At 46.3% G+C, this 22,839-nt stretch overlaps 1 protein-coding gene across 13 annotated transcripts in view; it reads left to right on the top strand.

Moving 5' to 3' along the window:
* Positions 1-21,760, top strand: part of CAMTA2 (calmodulin binding transcription activator 2) — a 1,813,542-nt gene extending 1,791,782 nt beyond the window's left edge. For all 13 annotated transcript variants that reach the window (XM_069643632.1, XM_069643658.1, XM_069643676.1 and 10 more), the window contains one exon: positions 12,795-21,760. In XM_069643632.1, the coding sequence (XP_069499733.1) occupies positions 12,795-12,858 (64 nt within the window). In that variant the 3' untranslated portion in view covers positions 12,859-21,760. The remainder of the gene's footprint in view (positions 1-12,794) is intronic.
* The last annotated feature ends 1,079 nt before the right edge of the window (positions 21,761-22,839 follow it).

The following is a 22,839-nucleotide window of genomic DNA, read 5'->3' on the forward strand; positions in this document are numbered from 1 at the left end:
CAGAAATCCAAGACCAACTACATTAGTAATGCCAGAAGGGAGCTACACTGGTTCAAGGTAGAAGACAGGGTCCTGTTCAAGGCCATGACGCTGGTCCATAAATGCCTTTATGGGAAAGCACCGGCATATTTCAAATCTAAAATATCCAAATATGTGCCAGGACGCTCAGTAAGATCTGAATCCACGGGCCAAAACACTGTAGCCCTCTACAAGAGATCCAAAGCTTTCCCTATAGCCGCAGCTGCCAAATGGAATAGCCTACCTGTAGATCTCAGATTCAAACCCAACCTTCTGAGCTTCAGAAAAAAAAATTGAAAACCCACCTTTTTAAGTAATTCCTAGTCACATTCGAAACTCTGAGACCTTAGTTACACTGTTCTCATCTACTGTCCCGTCACATGTTAGTGTTTTCTCATTGTTGTGGTGCCTCTGTGTCGCGCCCTGATGCCTGCGGGCGAACAGCGTGATATAAATAAATAAATAGGAATGAGAAGAATATAAATCGCAAATGTTCGTGATGTTTGAGAAACCGGCAGCTCTAGGTGCGGGTGCCCCCCCAAGCAGCAGGCCTTGGTGCTGCAGTGGGGCTTGATGCTCCCAACCCCATGCTGACACCTTTACCAGAGCCATCAGGAGAGCCTTCGGGCTGTCTCAGGGACGAAAAAGGAACTAAAACCGCAAAGCCGGGGCCATACCATGAGCCTCAGGGTTCGTGAGCTTCCAACGCCCCTTCAGTGCCCAGGCCTTGCTCGTCGCCGACAGCCACCCTGTCGATGATGATGGATAAGCCCTTGATGCCGACCATCGGGAATCGTTCCTTCGTTCCACTCTCTCAGTTCTTTGACAGGGGGCGTAGTGGACCTCGATTTGCCCGTCAATCCCCCATGCTCGATTGTCAGCTCCGGATGTGACATCGGGATGCGTGTATTTCTCCAGCATTGGATCTTTCATGGATTCACATGCTTAGAATATTCCCCGTCGTCAGACTGGGAATCCCATTCTGACGACAGGGAATATTCTAAGCATGTGAATCCATGAAAGATACCAATGCTGGAGAAATGGAGTTACAGGTAAGAACCTATTCCCATATACCACGTCACTACACCCCCGTACCTCAGTTACTTTTTCCAAATGCTCAACAGGCTGCTGTTGAGGAACATAGCGTTGGTTATGGAGTCCTCAACTCTTTTCGACAACATTTTCGGCAGATTTTGTATTTGTTGCGACCCCAAGATGTCCGTGCCTCGGGTCTCGGGATTTAAATGCTGCACTGACTACGACTCTACAAAGGCGGTCAATGACCCACACGACATCTGTGTGTGGTTCCTCGACATGCGTCCCGACACCAAGGGGTGTGCGTTCTGTGGTAAGATGAATCCTAAGTACGCTCGTCAGCGGTCAGCCAAGCTCGCAATGGGCCAACCACCATCTAAATCACCTGTGCGGTCAACCATTTGGTCCTCTGAGGCAGCGACTGACATGCCTACCGCCTAAAAAGAAAGACATTGATGGAAGAAGAAAAAGCGGTCCCACTAACGGAGCCTCTCTTCCTCGTCATCTTCTCATAAGAAGAAAAGGCGCCACCGGCACCAACGCGATTTGTGCTCTTCGTCGGAGAGAGGCAAGTCATCAGCCGGGCCGACCACTTGTCAAGAGTGAGAAGAATTTAAATCGCAAATGCTCGCAATGTTTGGAAACTGGCAGCTGTAGGTGCAGATACGCCCCCCCTAAGATTAAGAAATGGGACAACCCTTGGAAACAAGGCAGCCCATCACCAAGGCACCACTCATCACCCACACATACTGTTCAAGACATCTCCCATGACTCTTTCCGCAGGGACGATCAAGCAGATCAAGATGTGTGGTATGTCGACCAGGATGGACCCTAATGATGGCCCTGACAAATTTGTTGTTACACCTGAGATTGGCCATAGTGCACTAATTGATGACCAATTACTATACAATGACTTATCACAGAGGGGTGCTAATTAATTCAATATTCACACTGAAGAGACTTATCACAGAGGGGTGCTAATTGTTTCAATATTCACACTGAAGAGACAGTGGACAAGACTGAGATTGTGGAGGATATTTCAAATAAGAAAAGAGCTGTTAGCCAAGCCATTCCTTTAATACAGTCAATAAAAAGAGGATTGCTCCATCACTTACTCGGGCAGTGAACCCCAGATTGGAAAAGGTTTTCAAACCATCTCCATTTGACCCTCTATATATTATGGGTCAAGTAAAATCAGACTCTTGTGGGTACCACCACTAGAAAAAGGGGTGGTTTTCCACTCTCTAGTCCTGAGGCACCTCTGTAACGCTCACCTGATTCTCGCAGAGGCGCCAGTCTTGACTGGGCGACTACCGTATCTTCAAAGGTGATGTGTAGCACCCGGTTGGCTCTTTGGGCTGGACCTCTGTGCACTGTATGCCTGACGTGTAGAGTAAGATGTCTGCAGATAGAAAATATGGGGTTAATGAACTGGGGTTATTGGGGTGTCCCTATCTCTTTCCTCTTCTCCTCTCCTGTAGACCCCCAAAGGTTAACGCTCTCACCTTAGGTAAGTGAATGCCGAGCTCTCCATCTGCCTCGGGGCAGGGTGCTGTAACCAGTTTCTTCACTGGATAGGTAGCGCAGGCCTCTTGACTTCAGAGGACTGCTGTCCGTCGTTTACTGCACGAACGGTAAGTTTCGAGTCATTCAAATGTCTTTAAAGTCTTTAGTAATGATGTCTCTTGTTTTGCAGGGTTCCGGCGATGGCGGATGACGGGCTGAAGTGAGTTGAAGATGGAGCCCGTGTGATGAATAGAAGCGCCTGGAAGCACGTAAGTAAGCGCTTGTTGCCTGCTTCACTATGCGCTCTAACTGTCTTTTTATTTTGCAGGTACGAGTTCGGAGCGGCTGCAGGGTGCCGGAATACCCACTGGATTAGATGTGGAAAGGAGTAATGGCACGTGAGTATTAAAGTTCCCCAATGTCTTTAAACGCACCTTGTTTTGTCTTTCAGATGCGGGATGCAGCGCCGAAGGCCTCCGGAGCGTGCGAAGAGTTGGTAAACTTTTGTCTTTCAGATGCCGGAATGCTAACCTGTTCTTTCTTGTCTTTATAGGTGTTGCTGAAGACTGGATTCAGGATGGTAAGCCTTTTTCCTTAGGCCCAGGACCGGATGCAGAAGACACGATGAGCGTTCTGCTGCAGAGGTTGCAGAATAACGCAAAGCAAGATTCATCCACCGGGTGTGGTTTAAATAGCCTCCTGTAGTGCTTAGGTGTCTCCTTCCACAGCCACGCCTAAGTAAGAAAAGAGTTCCTGGTAAGAAAAGAGTTTCTGCCTTCCAGAAGAGTTCCAGTGTTCTGAATCTAGGGAGTGGCTCCAGCCCCACCCAAAAGGAAAAGTAGTTCCAAACAGAAGAGGATCAGAGGCTCAACTGGCAGGCAAGTAAGCAGCATGGTCTGCTGAAGGTAAGTCCACCCAAGCATTATGAGCCCGGCGCTTCCAGCGCTGGGACTGGGCATATTTATGAGCCTGGTGCCACTGGCGCCAGGACTGGGTCCAAAAGGTCCCAATTGGGACTGGTTGGCACTCGGAACCTGGGTTATGGATCTGCTTCCAAGGGAGTTGGGAAAACCCTGACCTTTTGGAAGCAGAGATCATGACAACCTCCCAGTAAGGAATTCAAATGGCTGTATACCTTGGGAAAGAGAATAACAACTTCGAGTGGGACGAGAATCTCAAACATCTCAATTCTGTCCCCGACCCTATAAGGTCACACTTTATAAAGATCTCCACAGAGGGCAAAAAGGTAGTCCAAACCATATTAAAGAATATTTTGAACTTAGCAGACACTTTGGGGAGAGTAATTGCTGAAGGGACCCTGCTTAAACACCATTCATGATTCTAGGTTTAAACCCGAAACTCAAGCCACACTAATCAACATGCCCATTGAAGAATCTGTCCTGTTTGGAAAAGCAGTTGACGATCAGCTTGAGACAACAAAAAAGGAGCACAAGATTTTAGAAACCTTAGGCCAAATCACGAATAAGCCTTATGTCCTTCAATGCACAGCGCAAATTTCGCAGCCAAGGCTTTAAAAGATCCAATCAATCTTGATTTGGAACTTCCGCCTTGTCTTACTGCAGTCCCCAAGGACAATCATCCTCTTATCAATCAAACCAACAGAGAGGATTTTGTAGAGGCAAAGGGATGGGTCAGAGTTGCAGCTTCTTAAGGCTCATCTGACCCCCACACACCACAAATGACGCTCCAGTTCACGTACCTTCCCATGTATCCCTGGTAGGGTGTCGCGTATCATAATTCACCAACACATGGGAGGGGATAACGTCAGATCGCTGGATGCTCTGAACCATGGCAAAAGGTTACTCAAATGAATTTCTCAAAACACTGCGCCACCATCCTCTTACAAGAAGAATGTCAACAGAACATAACCTAATTCTAGAAGAAGCAATAGTGCTATTGCCACCTCTAGAGTAAAATCAAGGTATTTATGAAGTCTACTTACATGTTCCTAAGAAAGATCTAACAATGCGCCCAGTTCTAGACCTGCACCCTGCAAAGACATATGTCAAGCCACGAAAATGCAGGATGATTACGTTGCAGGAGGTAATTTCCTTGCTAAAACAAGGGGATTACATACCAACATTGGACATGAAAGATGCATACTTTCATATTTCAATGTTGCCAGCCCACAGAAAATACCTAAGGTTGAAAGTGGGAAACAAGCAAAACCAGTTAAAAGTCTACCATTCGGCATAGCCTCGTCTCCCAGAATGTTTACAAAGGTCCTAGCGGTAGTGGCTGTGCACCTACGTAGGCAATACATTCCAGTGTACCATTACCTAGACGAATGTGCCGAACATCTGGCAAACGGTCAACCTACTGTTTCAATAAAGTCTAGTGCCCAGACAAGTAAAACAGTTTCTAGGGGCAATTCGAACAAACAATGGCTTAGGCTTCCCCTCCAATGACAGGGTACAAAAGATGCTATTTCAAACCCCTCAATACATAGCTGGTTGTCCGCTAAATGCGGAAGGCGATGCGCCTTCTGTGAATGATGGCTTCCTGCATTTACCTTGTGCCACACGCCCGATTGCGCATGCATCCTAAGCAAGAGTGACGGCCGAAACAATGGTTGCAAGCAAACGGTCTGTGGTACGATCTAGTTGTGATTTCGCAACCTCTGGTTCTATTGCTGCGGTGATGGTACAAAGAGAACCTTTTAAAAGGGAAACCTTTCAACACACCAACTATCGATTCCATTTTCACTACAGACGCATCCCTAACCGGGTGGGGAGCACACTTTCTCCATCACACTACATACGTAGTGTGGACCTAAGCTTTAACCATACATATGAACCTTCTGGAACTGCTAGCAGTCTTCAAAGTGCTTCAAGCTGTCAAGCTACAGCTAGTACAAAAGACAGTCCTCATTCTAACAGACAACACTACAGCCATGTTCTACATAAACAAACAAGGAGAAGCACATTCTCCAGGGCTGTCCAAACTAGCCCAGAACATTAGTGCTGTGGGCACTGTAAGGGACCCATGGTGGCAACAGTAAAGACAGACACAAGTGATCACAGTTCAAGGGTGTTTATTAAACTGTAAATGCATGGTGGAAACATGCCTGACCTTAATCTAAGATGCGAGCAAGCTTCGACCATCTTAATGAAAAATAAGATAAAGTAAAAGGTCTATACTAAAAGAAGAACTACTGCCAAATCCTTACAACTAATTACAGAAAGAGTGTGGGATAGGTTTTTCAATAAATAAAGAGGTATTCACAAGTAATAGGTAAGGATGCGATTGGTAGGGGTCTCCCTTCCCTATGTTTTGAGCACAGGACACACTCCTGGATGGATCTCCTGAGCACAGCACACACTCAAGCTTTCCCCTCACAAGTCAACAGTTCTGCACAAGCTATCAGGTTCTTCGATGGTTAATTCTCCCTTCAATAAAAGTCTCTTGCCTTCGAGGGCTCGATGTATTCAACAAAACAGACAAAACAAAAAGTTCCTTTCCAAATGAACGGCTGGGTGATGACTTTCCACACCCTGGATCTACCTCTCTCGGGCATCGCACACCTAGGTTTCTGGTCCTTCAGGCCTTTCTTTCGGGATCTCCCTCTGCCGGGCGCAGATCCCAATGCCAAGGGGACCATCAACTTCCCCTGGTCTTACAATACTCCTTGCAATCACAAATCTAAATGTCTTTTTTAAAAGTGATTCAGGCTTTGCCCCTTTTTGTCAGCCTCCCCACTCTTGACGACTTTTGAAAAACAGTTCACTGTATTTCGGGACTTTAGACTTTGCCCCTTTTTGTTAGCATCACTCTGCCGTGTTCACTCTTGCCAAGCTTTGCAACACACTGTTCATGCACTAATTTAACCAAGCAGTATTCAGTTCCCTTTTCTTCACAATCATCTGTCGGTCAAAGACTTTCGACGGTGCTGAGGATTTTCTCAAGGCCTTCAGGGTACAGTAGTTTATACCAATGGGTAATCGCCCAGAGTTTCCTACTTGAGCACCCATGTGGTGCTGGACTCCTCTGTCGCTGGTTTTCCCCTTTTTTCATCACTCGCTCTTTAAAACTTTCACAGTTCAAATTAGCCGTCTGCTACTTTACGTTCAACACAGTTCCGTTTCTTATCGGCTCTACCCTCAACTCATTGACTGTGATGAACCACTTGATTGTGTTTCTCTTTGGAGTCAAGGGTGGTACCCCCAAGACAAGCGTCTCCCTGGCTTGGTAATCAGCGGAGGAGGATCTTGTGTACCTTTGACATCTGCTGCAACACACGCTGGCTATTGTTGGCAGTCTTATGATTCCTTCTGCGGACGTTTCACAGGCCCTCGTCGGAAAGGGCAAGGTCCTTCTCTCCTTGTCACCCTCTCGGACTGTGCCGGGTTTCTCCTCCCCCTGAACTGCAATGCTGAGTTAGCTCTCGCATCATGCGGTCTGCCTTGCTTGACTTGTGCTCTCGTGTGTGTGTGTGTGTGTGTGTGTGTGTGTGTGTGTGTGTGTGTGTGTGTGTGTGTGTGTGTGTGTGTGTGTGTGTGTGTGTGTGTGACTGTGTGTGTGTGTGACTGTGTGTGTGACCGTGACTGTGTGTGTGACCGTGTGTGTGTGTGTGTGACCGAGACCGACCCTTAGGTTGGGACATGTCAGGTGAACAGCTCTGGAATTAGTCTGTTGTTTTCCGTGGTGCAGAAAGGTGTTTGTGTTGGGAGGGAGTGTTAGAGTATCCTACGGTATAGAGAGAGGAAGAAGTGTTGGGAGGGATTATAGTTTTCATCCTACGGGTTTGGGTAAATTCGGAAGAGTGAGATTGGTAGGGGTTGTGGACTGAACGAAAATGACCAAAGTTTTTATTGTGACCTGAACAGGGGGGGGGGGTTGTGGGAATGGTAGGGTGCGGTTAATGCAGTATAGTGGGGGTTTTGGAAAAGAATAATCGAAGGGACGTGAAGAAGAATGACTGGGAGTATTCAGGTAGGAAACAAGGAAAAGGTTTCTGGGGAATGTGTTTTCTAAGTACAACAGGGTGTTTAAAAGATTCACCAGATGCAGAGGGGAAGTTGGATTCTCGAAAAGGAGGTTCATTGGATGGAAGGGAGGTCGAGTTGATCCAGCCCATAAAAGCCTCAAGGACCTCATCTTCCTCATTCCCTTCTCCGGTATAGTACCGCGTCTCACCTGCGGCATTCCCCTGAGCATAACCCCGGGCTCCCCTACACAGGTGATCCTCCCTCGCTCGTCCTCCCCAGGGTTGGGATCCGAGTGTCAGCCCTTCCCCGCCCACCTGAATAAGGGACTCCTGAGGTCTACTTGGGAAAATACCCTCCGTTTTCTCACAGCACTAAAACACATGTTTCTCCTAGCACAGCATGTTCCAGGGGAACCCAATTCTTTGGCAGATGTACTCGGCAGAATTGTGGTGCTGCCCTCGGAACACGAGTGGCAATTAAACGCTGGCCTGCTACACAACGTCGTCTCAGACATAGACCTCTTTGCTACACAAGAGAACGCACAATGCCATGACTACGCATCCAGATTTCCCCAGACAAGATCCAAGGGGAACACACTGTTAATGAACTGGTCAGGTAGATTTGCATATGCTTTTCACCCCCGACACCTCTTCTCAACAGAATAGACCACAAGCTACACCAGGAACAAATAACACTGATTCTAATAGCTCCAATGTGGGCATGACAAACATGGTTTTCACACCTACAAATGATGTCTCTTTGTCCTCCCATGAACCTGCTGTGCCCATTGAAAATGTCACAGAACCTACGGACAACACTTCACACATGCCCTCAGACATTGACATTGAACTAAGCAGCCTGGCTCCTGAGGTCATAGAATTTGGTCATTTAAACATATGTCAGCGGTGCATGGACATTCTAAAAGCACGTAAGCCAAACATAAGACATTGTAATTTCAGCAAATGGAGGAAATGTTTTGTGTTATGTGCAAAGCACGTACAATGAATCCAATTGACTGTGCGCCTTCACATATAGTACACTATCGACTGTATCTGTAATTCATTACGAGTACATCTAGCATCTCTCTTAACCTGCACCTCATCTCAAATTAAAGTTTCAAGGTGGAAGGTGCCAGTAGATAAGGCAGTCATGGAAGGTGTTAAATTATACCCTCCAGTTTCTAATCCAGCTGGGACTTGAATATTTTGCTTACAAAGCTCTTGGTGGCCTTCTTTGAGCCAATGCACAACGCCAGTCTTAAACAAATCACTTATAAGACAGCTTTTCCTTGCTGCAATCACATCCATAAGAAGGGGTAGTAGACAACAAGCACTGTCAGCCCAAGATCGCTTTGTAATTATTCACAAAAACAGAGATGTCTTTCTCCACAATTAATCTCAAAGTTCCATGTAACTCAATCTGTAGAACTTCCTGCATTCTTCCAACACCCCACAAATGCAGAAGAGAAAAGCCTTCATAGTACAATTCCCATGATATCTGGCTATTGGCTATGCTGGTTAGGGATGATGGGAGTTTTAGTCCAAAACACCCAGAGAGCCAAAGGTTGCAGACCCCTGCTCCAGATGCCAGAAGGGCTGTCATGTATTACCTACAGAAGACTAAACCAATTATAAAAAGACTGTTTTTTGTATCTCTTGCCGCAGGGAGACAGAGGGTGACCCTAGCTCTAAATCGGCTATTTCAAAATGGATTGTCAACTACATCCAACTTTGCTATTCTCTTGCCAAGGGAACCTTGCCATTTAAGCCCAGAGCACACTCAACTCGAGGCTCTGGGGCAACTCTGGCTTTCATAGCAAATGTGCCCTTAGACACCATTTGCAAAGCTGCCCCTTGGAGTTCAGTTTACACTTTCACACAAAATTACTGTTTAGATACACATTTTAAAAGTGATGCACAGGTGGGACAAGCAGTGTTAAACCTCTTTGCAGCTCTAACTACAAATAACCCACCTCATTCTCCAAGTACAGTTTGCTAATCTGTAGAACATGTGATTTTAAGCAGATCCACAGGCCCCAGAAGACATACATTACTTACCGTAATTGTATTTCTGATGCTCGTATCTTCTTAGATTCACATGTGCCCACTCGTCCTCTCTTCTTGGAGTTGAAGGTTCTTGGGTAAATCATAGATGTTTTCACAACTCATAACTTACCTAGTCGGAACCTTCAGCTTATAGCGATTTTGCGATCTCCAAAATGCCACGAAAACTGAAATTTTGTGTAAAAATAAAATGTTTTATAAAAAAAAGTTTCAAGGGGCCTTGTTCTCAAAACTTTTTTTTGACGCTCGAAATGAAATGTGCAAGCACATCTCATCACTTGCGCCAAAAAACAAGGAGCTCAATCCACAAAGGACACCTGAATGGGCACAATTTTTATGCACGCCCATTCAGATGTTTTTTTCAACTCCTTGCGCAAATCAGGGGGAGTTTTTTCCAATTTAAAAGCGCATCCCAAATTTCCAAACAAGATTCACTTTTAAATGTGCCGAAATTCTAGGCAAGCCTATGCACACGCGGTGGGGAGGGTGCCACTGCATAATAGGGTCTTTCCTGACCCTGTCATGCATTTGTTTTTAAAGGCATTTCTGTTCCTCAAACAGGATAGAAATGTATTTTTTTTGGGGGTCACTTTTTACAGTGACAGGCCCCTGAAGGACCCATCACGGTGAAATGCGCTGGGATACATTTTCATAAGAGCACTTCTATTCAAGGCTGCTGGCCAGCGCACAATTTGCGCTCCAGCTCAGCCTGATGGAAATGCACAGGTCACCTTTGGGAATAAGGTGACCTGCTCGTTTTCGAAAATGGGTTATCTAAAAATAGCATATCCCCTGTTCTATTTTTAGATGACCCATTTTTTAAGGGTCTGGGTCAAGATCTACATTTAAAAAAAATAGAAAATGGTCACACTATGAGGGGGAAATGAGAGAGGGGGAGGGTGAGATGTGAAGTGATTGGCAAGAAAGCAATGGGAGACCAGTGGGTCAGAGGGGGGAGTGGTGCACAAGAGAGCAGAGAGGAAGCAGTGGGGCGGTGGGCCAGAAATATGAGTGAGCAGAGGATTCTGAGGGTAGAGGCACCTTGTGCTCAGGGGAAGCAGTGGGCCAGAAAGCAGAGAGTACGCAGTTGGCCGGAAAGAGGCAGTGCGCTGCAGATTGGGGAAAAGGATGGAGGGAAGAGTGTGCTAGAATGGGAGAAAGGATGCAAGATGCAGAAGCAGCACAAAAGAATGAAGGACTTTATACTGCGGGAGGAATTGGAGAGCGTAAGGTGTGAGTTGGGAGTATGATTTTGACTGTGGCAGAGGTGGGGCAGTGCAAATTGTTACTTGGCAGTGTGACATAGCACGTGAGTATGTGTAGGACTGAGAGCGAGAGGTTCCGGAATGCAAGTTGTGATGGGGAGTTGGTGAGATGTGTATTGGTAGGAGAGGTGTGTGGGTGTTTGGGGGATTGGAGAACATAGAAGGGCAATATTTCCAGCATTACAATTGTTAATAATCAATTTAGTTTGTTAAATAGGCAAGCACATTAAACCAAAAACATAGCCAAATCAAACACTGTTCTGCCAAGCCAGAGACATCTGGGACTCTTCCTATTAAATGAATACAAAAGATATTTAATAAGGACACCCTGGCTCTCTTGTAGCCTAGCGCTCTGCCCCTTTCCTGCAATGTGCCAATCTTACATCCTCCAGTTAATAAAAAATCTCCTGCAAAAATTCTGCAATAAATGTTTGTGCCGCAAAATTTCCCATTTCATGCCGCAATATCCTGGAGGGTCTTCCTAGTCTCCACGCTACACTTTACACTCCCTCTAGTCAGAAACAGACAATTTGAGGGACCTTGACGTGTGATGAATCATGAGCACAGTAGACGTCACACTAGGGATAATATTACAAACACGCCCAGTCGATGTCTCCTTTTGAACTTCGAAAAACATGTTGGCATATGCAAAGCATGTGAATCTAAGCAGATACAAGCATCAGAAATACGATTACGGTAAGTAATGTGTGCATTATATTTTGTTTCTGGTGTCTCAGTAAGGAAATGGGACTTATTTCTGAATGCTAACGTTGAGGTACATTGACAAGGTGTGCCAATCCCATATAGCAAGAGCAAAAGGCGTATTTATAAGAGTGCGGGGGGATATTGTAGTATGACTGTACTGGACTTTGCTGAAGTGCCAAGTTTAGTTTGTAATCTGAAATAACAAAGGGCTGTAGGTCAGGTCCGTGCACTAGAAACATACGTAAGGTCTGGATTCATCTCAAAATTAGGATGTGTTGTCAGAGCTGTGGTAGTCTTGTTTTTAGTATGAGGCTTGCAGCTCAGGGTTAGCGTGCTGTGGCTGTTTGTGGTCTTCTCATTACTAGCTTAGTAGAGTCCTGCGTTACATCAGGAAGATGGATGTGACCTCTGTTTTACCTTACTCTTCGTCTATCGGTCTTCAACTCTCCCCCCATTCATCTTTTCTCCCCATCACCTTTCTTCCTTATGACCCTCGTCTTTTTCATTTCCTCTGTTTTGTTTTTAAATGCTATCATGGACAAGCCCCTTCCTATCTTGCTGCTCTCAAGTCACCGTACTATTCTCTCTTGTCATCCACATCTTCCGCTCCTGCCTAAAAGATCAACTTCTTGCCTCCCTCTCCTCATCCTAACCTGCCCTCCACCTGATTATTAGGCCCCTCCATCTCTTTTTATTTTGTACCGCTTTTTTATAAACCTGTACCGCGCTTTGGTGGAAGTGCTTTAAAAATCTCAATAAAATACAAATGGTATGAGTACCAGGGTCAGGCAGGGCACCCAGCCGCGGCACTGTTTGCCTGGCATCCGTGTCCTGCCTGCGCCACTCAGGCCACCCTCCACACAGCTCAGGAAGGACTCTGCGATGGGCTGCATCTACAGAGTGACGCGCTGGCCTCACTACTAGACTGGAAGGGGTTTGCTGCTCGCAGTTCATGTGCGTTGGCAGTTTTTTGCGGGGACTTAGTCGTAGAGAAGCAAGTTTGCAGCATGAAACAGTTATTTATTTCACTCTGCATTACCCTGCCACTGCGTTTTATTCCTCCTCCTCACTTTTTCTGTCTTCTAACATACACTTAACATAATCCTGTTCCCAACCGTACAATGGCTGGGTGATCTAAAGCTATAACATCCTGCAAGCCTGCTATTTCAGGTCAATTGAAGTTTCCGAGTCATGCCATGCAACGTTATTAAAGTAGAATGAATTACAAGCGCTGTGTTTGTATGTCTCCGCAGGATGAAGGAACTGAAGCAAAGCAAGGAGCTGGAGAGTTTACAGAAGAGAGGGCTCAGCACTTAATCCCGCGTTAAGAACGGATAATGGACACTCGCAAGCATTGCACGGCAGCTCACAGGCATCCGACCGCCCTCACAGTCCCTGCCAAGGAAAGATGTGAGGTGCACCTGGAGACTTTTCCCGCCCTCCTCGGTCTGAATCTAGGAGCAGAAACCATAAGGCGAACTGGGAGCCTTAGCGAAGTCTTAAACCAGGCGGGATCCTCTGGGGTGGGGGAGCAGCTGGGCTGGACAGAGACACGGGATTTTGCTTCAGGACTTATAGAGAGCGAAGCACGTCTGCACTGAAACTTCCAGGAAGCGTGAGGGGTAAAGCATGGCAGCTGGCTGGTCCCAGCTCTGGGTACTTGTGGGGTGGGGAATGGGGCGGGGTCAGGGAAAAGGGAACTGTGCTTCTGTAACTGCAAAGTGTTTATTTGAAGAAGAGTTCTTCTTATGACATGGCGTTGGTGGAGCGCTGCATGCTATTTTCTTTCTTCCCTGAAATACTTCTCGACCAATCTTTGTGCCGTGGGGGAAGGAGTTCTTCTTATCTTGCACCCCATGACCTGTGAACGGACTCTTAATGCATGCCCAGCGGTTGAGCAGCCCATTGGCTCTGGACGGCAGGTGGACGTTGTCTGCAGTCACCACATTCTAGCTGTGCATCAGCCGCCCTTTTCCGGGAGCGTGCCCTAACAGGCAGCCTACACCGCACTTTTATCATGCCTCTTTCTCCAGGGAAGCTGTTTAATGTTAGGAACCCCCACATCGTTTTCTCTGAAGTGTGCACTCGATTATGTAGTCAAGCTGCTAATGTGTCATTCTCATGGCCTGGGTGCTATTGAGCCCGAGGGTTCCATGACTCTACAGCATCGCTTGTTGGCAAAGCACTTTGCTTTCTACGCCGGTGCAACAGAACTACCATTGGGAGCCTGTTGTGTCCCGCAGAAGAAGATGGAGCACAAATGTGAAAATGCTTCCAGATATATGCACAAATGTGAAACTGAGCATGGGGGCGCGGGAGGGGGCTGCACAGGGGTTATAAAGTGTGAAAGCAAGCAACTCACATACTGAACACTAATCTGGAGTCGAGATTATACCAGAGATTACTCTGCCTGTGGACTGGCCCCTTCCTAGCATATTCCCAAAAACATTTCATGCAAATTAGTTCAGGGGGGACGAAGGCTTTCCCCTGAGGGTTTGGGTAAAGATAACACACAATGGTTCTACCGTGTTTGATCAGCTTGGACGCCAGGTCTGAGTGGCTCCTGAAACACATTTTAAATGGTTGGTTCTCCAGTATTTGCGCTTGTTGCTTCACGGTTTGGTTCGACAATTCCCAAGATCCGTTGGGGATTCATCATATAATGCTTAACCAGGAGCTCTTCCTTCATGGGGATTAAATGTCTAATCGGGCTCACCCCTGTTACTCCATCATCAAACACGATGTCAGAAAGGGGTGCACATGTTAGGGGGACCTTTCCATAGCTCTAGTTGCTCTGCCACTCTGTTTCTTCGTGAACCTGCTGGTTCCGCTCTCTACACTTACCAGCAGCACCCACTGTTTGATGTGTAGCTTGGGATGGGGTAATGCAACAGGATGAGGTGCTGACGGTTTTGTACATTGTGCTTGTGGGGAAATGTAGCCGTTGTATAGCAGCGAGGTCATGCCAAACTATTGAACCAATGGTAGGTGAGGGGCATATATGCAAAGATTGAGAAGTCTGGTAATGCACGAGGCGACCTATGTCACAGCCTCAGCTACACGAAACATCGCCCTCGCGAGAGCCTGACACTATGATTTTGGGGGCTGCATTAGAGACCAACAATATAACCGCTCGTATTTCATCTCTGTTGCCATTGGGCCAAAGGTCATCGCACTGCTGTACATGGGACCAGATCTGGATACACGTCAGCTGTGTGCCCATGCAGTATAAAGCAAGGTCTAGTTGGCCATGCAGCACAAGGCTGTGTGTACCTTCCGGGTTCTGCCGTTTTGAAGGAAATCCATGCTGTAGATCTTTAGGATTGGGCAGGAGCGGCCTTGCATGCTTTGAAATGCTTCGTTACAGATTTGCCTTCAGTGCTTGCTCCCCTAGTAGCTTGCATGTCTGGGCCTGATCGACTAGCGGAGGGGACGTGACCCCTGTATAGGAAGGGCATTCCCCTCTCGCGATAAGGAGCCCCACCTGCATCCTTCTAGCTGTGAAAGCTGCACTTCATGTGCACTCCCCACAGTGAAAGGCTCTGAGCCACACCGCTCTCTTTGGTGGCAAAGGCCAGTGAAATGGAGCTACCAGCACACTCCCCTCCTCCAGAAAGGTATCCTCTCCAGATCTTGAATATGTAGCCTAAATCCTAGCTGCCAGGTCCGACCGCATATTTTGTTTTATTGAGTCTGGTGAGGTGCTGGAATACTAAGCACCAGCAAAGCAGCCTCCACGTTTTTCTGCTCTCTTCTTACTGCAAATAGTAACGCTGCTAACGCTTTTATGTCAGAACCTTGTCCTTTTTGGGCTTGTGGTCCTTTTTCGAGCAGAGTAGATGTGCTTTGTTTTGTCCTCTGGTAAGCCTGTTGCTGGAAGGCGGCCTCTAAGGACCAGACCGGTAGAGGATTGGCCACAGGGGAACAATAGGTCTACCTAGCAAGCCTGTGCTGTGGAGACCTAAGGGGTTTCCACTTGCTGCCCATTTCCCCTCTTCAGAGCCTTGCTTTCGGTCTAGTTGAGCACTGGCACTGGTACCTTTTTGGAGGCAAGAGATTGGTCAGCAATGGCGTCCTCAACGCTCACAGCAGCATGTGAGCTCCCCTCGTGATTGGGTGCGCATAGATACAGATGATTAGTGACTAGTGTCAGATAGATAGTAAGAGTGGCCCATATATACAAGCACTTTGATAAAGCAGAGGGGGCCACTTTTGCAATACCGAATGCATGGCCACTAATTTAGCGGGTGTACACATACACCATGGGTTGGATGATCAGATCTGGGGAGCCTGTGTGTCCATCGACCCATGTGGTAGTGTGTCCAGGGGCACACCACACAGCCAGGGTATTCATTAAAAGGGCTGTAGTGTGGTCCCAGAATCATCTAGACGACCCCCATTCTCACTACATGTGTACACAGTGTTTACCCTAATTTCTGTGTTCATAGCAGCATGCGCCTGCCACACCTGGTGCTGCATGACTACATCATGCCCCAGGTGGAAATATGCTGAGCTTCTTTCTGATGACGCACAAACTCTGGACCTCTGGGTTTCTGGGAGTAGAGCCAGGAAGCTTTCGAGTGTCCCACCCATCTGTCCCTTTGTCAACTTTTATCTTTTGCAGACTTCAAAATGAAAGCATTTGGTCAGGTGCAAATTGCCATTGAATAATTGCTGCCTTGAGCATTGTTTCTCTTTGACGGCCCTGCACCACTTTAGTGTCAGACGGGGAAATACCTTCCAGGCCACCCACACAAATATGGGAGCAGTAGTGTTTGTCATTCTTACGCCAGCCCACATAGTGGACCCTACCTGCCTAGAGAGAAAGTCCAAAGCCTCTAAGCATTAGCATACTCTTTCTTAGAAGTAGCCACCCAGCTGACTCTAAGGAACAGCCCTACAGCTGATTTGCCTCGATGTCCCCGCGTCGACAGGAGGGGCTCAACACTGCATGAGCAACTGCTGATCTAATTGTAAAAACATGGTGGGAAATGTTTGCACTTCAGGGACAGTGACACTTTGAGCAGATAAAGGCACTGCAGTGCTTAGTAGTCTACACAGGGCTGTACAGAAGAGAATGCAAATCTAACTGGACTTTCACACTGATGGGGAAGAGGCATGAAGCAGAATCGTTGGTGTATAATGCAAAAGCAAACTCAAAGCACTTAACCAGAGAATCAGTTGACATAGTTTGTGCTGTCTTCAGAGGCACTGGCCTAGCCTATTGAACCTAGGCTTGATACTCCGATTGGTGTCAATATCCTTCCCTTTTCACAACCATCCTCACGTGGACCTCATGCTGAGAAGACAATATAAAGAATGAGGGCACAGAAGACGAGAGTGCATTCATATGGGAGCAGAGGGGTGTTCACTTAAACATCACCAGCAGGTTCAAGACACAGGCTGGTGTCTGCAGACATTCAGGTCCTAGCCACAGCCGCATGGTCCACATCTAAGATGAAAGGGAAGGAGCTTGGCGGGCAGTTACTGCTCCAAAGCTTGCATCCATTTTAACGGTTCCCTAGGTTGGTGCAAGACTAGATACCAGTCTGCATTGGAGACTGTTCTTAGGCCGCAGTCTTTAGTTGATCTCAATTCCACTCGGGGTTTTCAGAACCCCATAAAAGACCCTGCCAGGAAAATCTGTGGCATCTATATTTGGAGGTGGTCACTTTGTGCAGAAAGGGTGAATAGGGTTGGTTTCCCATGAAAAACCAAAGGTGATCAGATTGTACTCCAGGAACTGATGTGCATAAGAGAGTGATCACATGATCACTCTGGATCCTTAAGAGAAACTCCTGCATACATCTGAAGCCAAGGCCCAAGTGTTTTCCTCAGTTCAGGGATCTTTCCTCTGATTAAAATCTTTCAACGAGCATTCTCTGAGAACCTTGAGATGGCAGAGAATCAGCTGATACCAGTATATGCATGACTGGCTAGTGAAGGGGTACTCTCCTGGGGAATAACCAGCACGTTTCGTGCAACAATCCACATCTACAGATAGGCGCTCTGCAGTCATTTCAAGAAGCCCACCTTCCTACCGTAGAAAGCGTCCAACTGTGTGGGAGTAGTAATTAACCCATTGCAGATGAGTCTATGCCTCATAGGAGAGGTGCCTGTGATTTGTTTCATCGGAATCCAGCTTGACTTGAATCATTGCAGCATCCCTTTTAGGTGCCCTGTGTATTCGAGACTGTTACAGCAATGTCTACAATCTCCACGTCTTCACACTGGTCATCGGGAGAGCAGCATTGAATCCCAGCGGATGGCGATGACAGATGCTTCTTTGAAGTTGAAGAGATGGCAAGGCCATATGAGAGTTTTCATGACCCAAAGGTGATGGTCTACAAAGCTCCCCCTGTTTCATGTCACTGTTATGGAATTGGAATGTATGGTTATCCCCGTGAGCTATCCTGATGAATCTTTGAGGCAAGTGTGCGGATTCAGAAGACGGCACCATCAACATGTTTTACAATCAGAAATTGGGTGGATCCAGATACTTGGCCCTCTTCAGAGATTATTAAAATGTTTGGAATTAGGTGGTTTTTCATGACAAAACCCACGCGGCAGAGTGATGACAGACTTGATAAGCAGTCACTTGCGCTCAATAACTTGACCATTAAGGCCCTTCCAGAGCAGTGTATGGAAATTATATGTCTTCTTGCGGAATGCAATTTGCCATCACACCTGAAAATGGCCACAATTTGGTTACCTGCCTGGACAAAGCTTTAGCTTTGCAAGTTGCACTGGCTGATTTTTGCAGTCTCTTACCCATTTTTGGAAGTTAAGTTGTTGCATTTGTGGCCCAAATATTTTAATTAAAAAAAAAATATTCAGATCATTTACACTTTATCATAATGAGACCGTGGCTGCCACTTGGATGCTAAACGTCGTCTTCTCTCAACTCATGAGGGTGGCACTTGTACCAAGGGGGAAAAGCCAATCAGCACTTTAAAGGTGCCATTTTTATAGTTGGCTCATTGGTGGTGCTCCACCAGTTTGCTGACTGTTGCCCTGTATATAGTAGGAGGGCGGGGGGCTGTTCATTGTGTGGAATGCTATGAGTGCTTAATCATGTCATTATGACCCACACATGTTCGCAACATCAGTGAGTGCACAGCCTCTGGTGGAGAAAGGGGCACTGGCACTAGAAATGGCTGTAAAAAAGTCACATCATCTGGATATTGTTGCGAATGTCAGCAGATGTGCCACTGAGATCCAGCATTATGGGCTCCGGTACTCTTTACAATCTTCTACACGGTCCAGATGATCCTGAGGACTCGCACATCTTTCTAGGCATAAGCAGCGCTGAGGTTGCACATCAACCGGACCATTATATACATGCATATATATGGAGAGGAAGGCTCAGGCTGGTTCTAAGGACATACTCAGGATGGATTGGGGCTAGACAGTTACTTCCGGTTTCCTGGAGAATGCCCCCTTAGCAGAAATATCAAAGCAGCCAATTGGCCGACTGGCTATAGAGGAGCTCCGAGAAGGAAATTCCTCACCTCGAGGTGCAGAGCATTCTGGGAGGTCGGCAGTAGCCTCAAAAGGGAAGTGATATAACCTGTTTTACTTTGTGGGCAATGTTGCTGCCTTTTTGGTTAAGAAAATAAAGAATATGCAGATGACATTTGAAAAGAGTAAGATAACGGTTCTGCTGTTCTGCCTAGCAGCTGCTGGCGATTGCACAGCTTCTGAATCTGCGGAGGACGCCTTCACTGGCATGAGCCTTTGCGTACGTCTCCTCACCCACCCAAGAATAATCTAGCATGTGTGTGTTGTTCCAAGAGGTTTCTTTTCTCTTTTCAGCAGTTGGTAAGGATGCGCCAAAATGATTGGGTTTGTTGTTCACAACAATGTGTGCTGACTAATCCCTTAGGCGTCTCAGTTCCCTAAACACTGCAGCTCCTGGCTGGATAGCACACCTCTCCTGGATGTGTCCTATGCACGCGGCTGTAGAGTGGAGACCTGAAACCAACATGGAGGGCGACTACCACTCTTGCTGCGCTTACCACTGCAATCATTCACTTGAGCAGATCACGGGAAGGGAGCTTTAATGAGGATCTGTTGTCTAATGAAGGCCTCTACTAGGCCAATGTAGAACATCCCAAGGGCAACCTGTGGGCCGGAGACCATGGGGCTTTATAAGACTTTAAAGGTTAACAGGACTAGTTATCCATGGTTAATGTCAGTTGTGGATTCAGTCCAGCCCTGGTGTGACATATTTGTGTGCTTCTGGCTAAAAACCAGTGTGTGCGTGTCCACTTCATTTCAATTCTGTGCAAATAGAAGGAGTGCCTAGAAACAGGCAAATCCCAATATTAAGCATTGCATTAAATACATGACTGGTAGGGAAGTCATTCATTTTTACAGATGTTTCCTATTCTGCCAGTCCTTCCGCTGACTATTCCATGAAGACTGTGCAAGGGTCTATGCTCCTCTGGTCTGCCCAGTACACCCACATTTCCTGAACTCTTGTGTGACATAAAAAAATGTGCTTCGTAGCACCTGCCCCTGCAGATACACATTCTGAAAGCTTTGCCTCACTCCATGAAACTTCTGAAATCAATGGCGTGGTTAATTTGGCCTAATGTTGGCAGTGCCAATGTTTAACAAACCCGGGTCAGGAGGCAGCGGATATTACTTTGCAGGAGGGAGAATCATGAAAAGCCAGTGTCTCATATGATCCAAAACTAGTCTAAATTAAAAAAAAGTTGCAATTGTTTTCATCTTTGAAGGTGCAGTTGAATCTGAGTATAAACAGAATCCATTTTAAAAGAGCTCTCCTCTGATCAGAGACACCATCTTCTGTAAGAACCTCTACATTTCACTGGTTCCTGAGAGTGAAATTAAAAGTGCTGCCCTATTCCTTGGCCTTCCAGAGAATTCATGGGCGCCCATCGATTTAAATGGAAATCAATATTAAGCATTGTAAATGCATCTCTCCACAACACACTCATCAGTTGCTAGAGCTGGCCTGCTAATGGGGGCGTGTTTGTGGCATGTATTTTTAAGTCTGTTGCTGCCTTGTGAAAGGCCTTTGGTGGGCTCTTTTTTCCTCGAGTCTGCGTCTTTTCCTTCGTGGTCTTGCTCATTTTATACCCGTAACTTATTATTCTCGTAAATAAAAAGGGTTTACATTTTGTTGCATGAACCACACTTAAAAATGTTCTAAGAGGATTGCAAAGTAAGCTGCAACACACCTGTAATGGCCCCATTAATAGGCGTCTCTGATTTGGACAGCTCTAGAAAAAGCAGTTAAGGTGAGGATCGGGTTTCAGAGTGTGGGTGCTATGTAAAAAAAACATAGAGAAAGCCAAGGTTAAAGCAAATACTTTCAACACCTTTATCGGGATAGAGAACATTAGAGGCAAAACGTGTAGTATATTGTCAGGTACTAATCTACAAGAAATGCCAAAAGGATATCTGGGGAGAAGATCTGTGAGCACCTGAGCAGATTGGGAAAGCAGAGAGAGAGAGCGAGAGAGAGAAGGAACTTGGGTAGGAGCTACTGGGCAGAGTGGAACGAGTGGTAACGGAAAGGTGTGGGCAGAAATGCAGAAACAGTAGAGGCGAGCGACCAAGCTCACTATGCATGGAGGATATAAATTAGAGGCCCTATAGATTCCCCCACCCCCTCCTTTTCTGGCCAAGAGTGACAAACCAAAGAATAAAGGCAAAGCACGTCCAATCACATTGTGTAGTGCTAACCTACACAAGATGGCCGCCTCAGAAAACCCAATGCAAGTGTAAGAAGCACCTGGGAGATAGCTACTGGGACTCTTCCTTCCCCCTGATTCTTTTATATCTGTTGCCCCTTTTTCACTCCATCGCACTTTGATAATGTTTGCGCTTTCACGGTATGTACATAATATTTAAACTCCCATCACTCTAACATCTAAACAATAGACCTACTATCATAAAGTAATACAATGGGGGATCAACTAAAACACTGATGTAAAACAAGGCTGGTTGATATAGGATTATGCATCAAAATATGTATATATTGTTATATAAAAATTATACTTAAAAATATATTTAAGATTATCAGAGCTTGCTTAACATTGAGAGTTGGGGGAAGGTTAGGAATGGAACAATGCATGAGTTTAAAGCTAATTTATGTGTAATATATTGGAGCTCTTAAAATGTCTGTTGGCTATTTATATATTTGCATGAGTTTGTACAAATTCACATTAAAATGACACTAAACACGCGTGTGCGTCTTGGTGATGAGTGTGGTGGGGATCTACTTCCCATGGCATGTGTTGGTTTAGGCCTGTGAACAGCTGCTGAATTTATTCAGAAGGAAAGGCCGCTGCACAAAGCGAAGAAGGGGCATTTTGAACTGTTTAATGTCCCAATCATGGGGTCAATAGACACCTTGAATCCAAGGTTTACAGGATGATAAAAAAAAACAAGAATGCTGAGGAATTCAGTAGAGCTGTTCAAAACGAGGCAATGACTTTGTTGTCTTTCTGGAGGCCCATAGTGTGTTTGTCCTTACCTCTCTCTTAGACTCTGCCCACCCGTGGTAAAAAGAGTCATTCAGCACTTTTGGGATTTTGAGACCCACACTGTAGTGGCACTTGTAGCAGTTTAATGGCCTTTCGTCACACTTGTCTTTGTGATGGGAAGGCGCTATCACCACTGTTCAACGTTGTCAAGACTTTGGCCTGAGGTTAGGTCTTGGTGAAACTTGGCCGGGACCTCAAAGGCCCAACCCCTGCAATTAGCATAGTTGCGAATATGCTAGAATCGGTGGCTGCCACTTTCCCAGCACTGGGATCTTAAACTCCTAGTTTGACCCCACCTTCTGATGTTGGGGCAACCATCTCCTCTCTCAAGATCTTGCATGCTTTGCCCCGCTATTCTCCCCTCCCACTCAGAATGAACTTCCTTTCTTTTCAGCTTGACTGTATGAAATTCTCTAATCTTCTTGCCGGACAGCTGGTCATCTCCCACCTCCACTGCTCTCTTTAGCTCCTTCTGCTCCGCCTCCACTTTCTCTACTGAAGCTCTTCACACTGCCTCCAATATTAACTCCTTCATCCCTCCTACTCTCATCTGTTTCTCTGCACCTTCTCTCCTGCTCCTCTCACCACCAAATTTATTTCACTGTGTTCCTCCTGTCTTTCTCATCTCCATTGTTTCTGTGACTCACACGGAAACGGTTCCTTGTTTACTTTTTCTCTCACCACCCCCTCAGCATTTATCATAACCACCTTCACTGTTGCCTCCTCTCTACACTACCCTCACCACTTCATAAATGTAAGATAACTTCCAGCTGGGGCT

This window comes from Ambystoma mexicanum, chromosome 1p (genome assembly GCF_040938575.1).
Source record: "Ambystoma mexicanum isolate Mex_15411 chromosome 1p, UKY_AmexF1_1, whole genome shotgun sequence".
Taxonomy (NCBI): Eukaryota; Metazoa; Chordata; class Amphibia; order Caudata; family Ambystomatidae; genus Ambystoma; species Ambystoma mexicanum.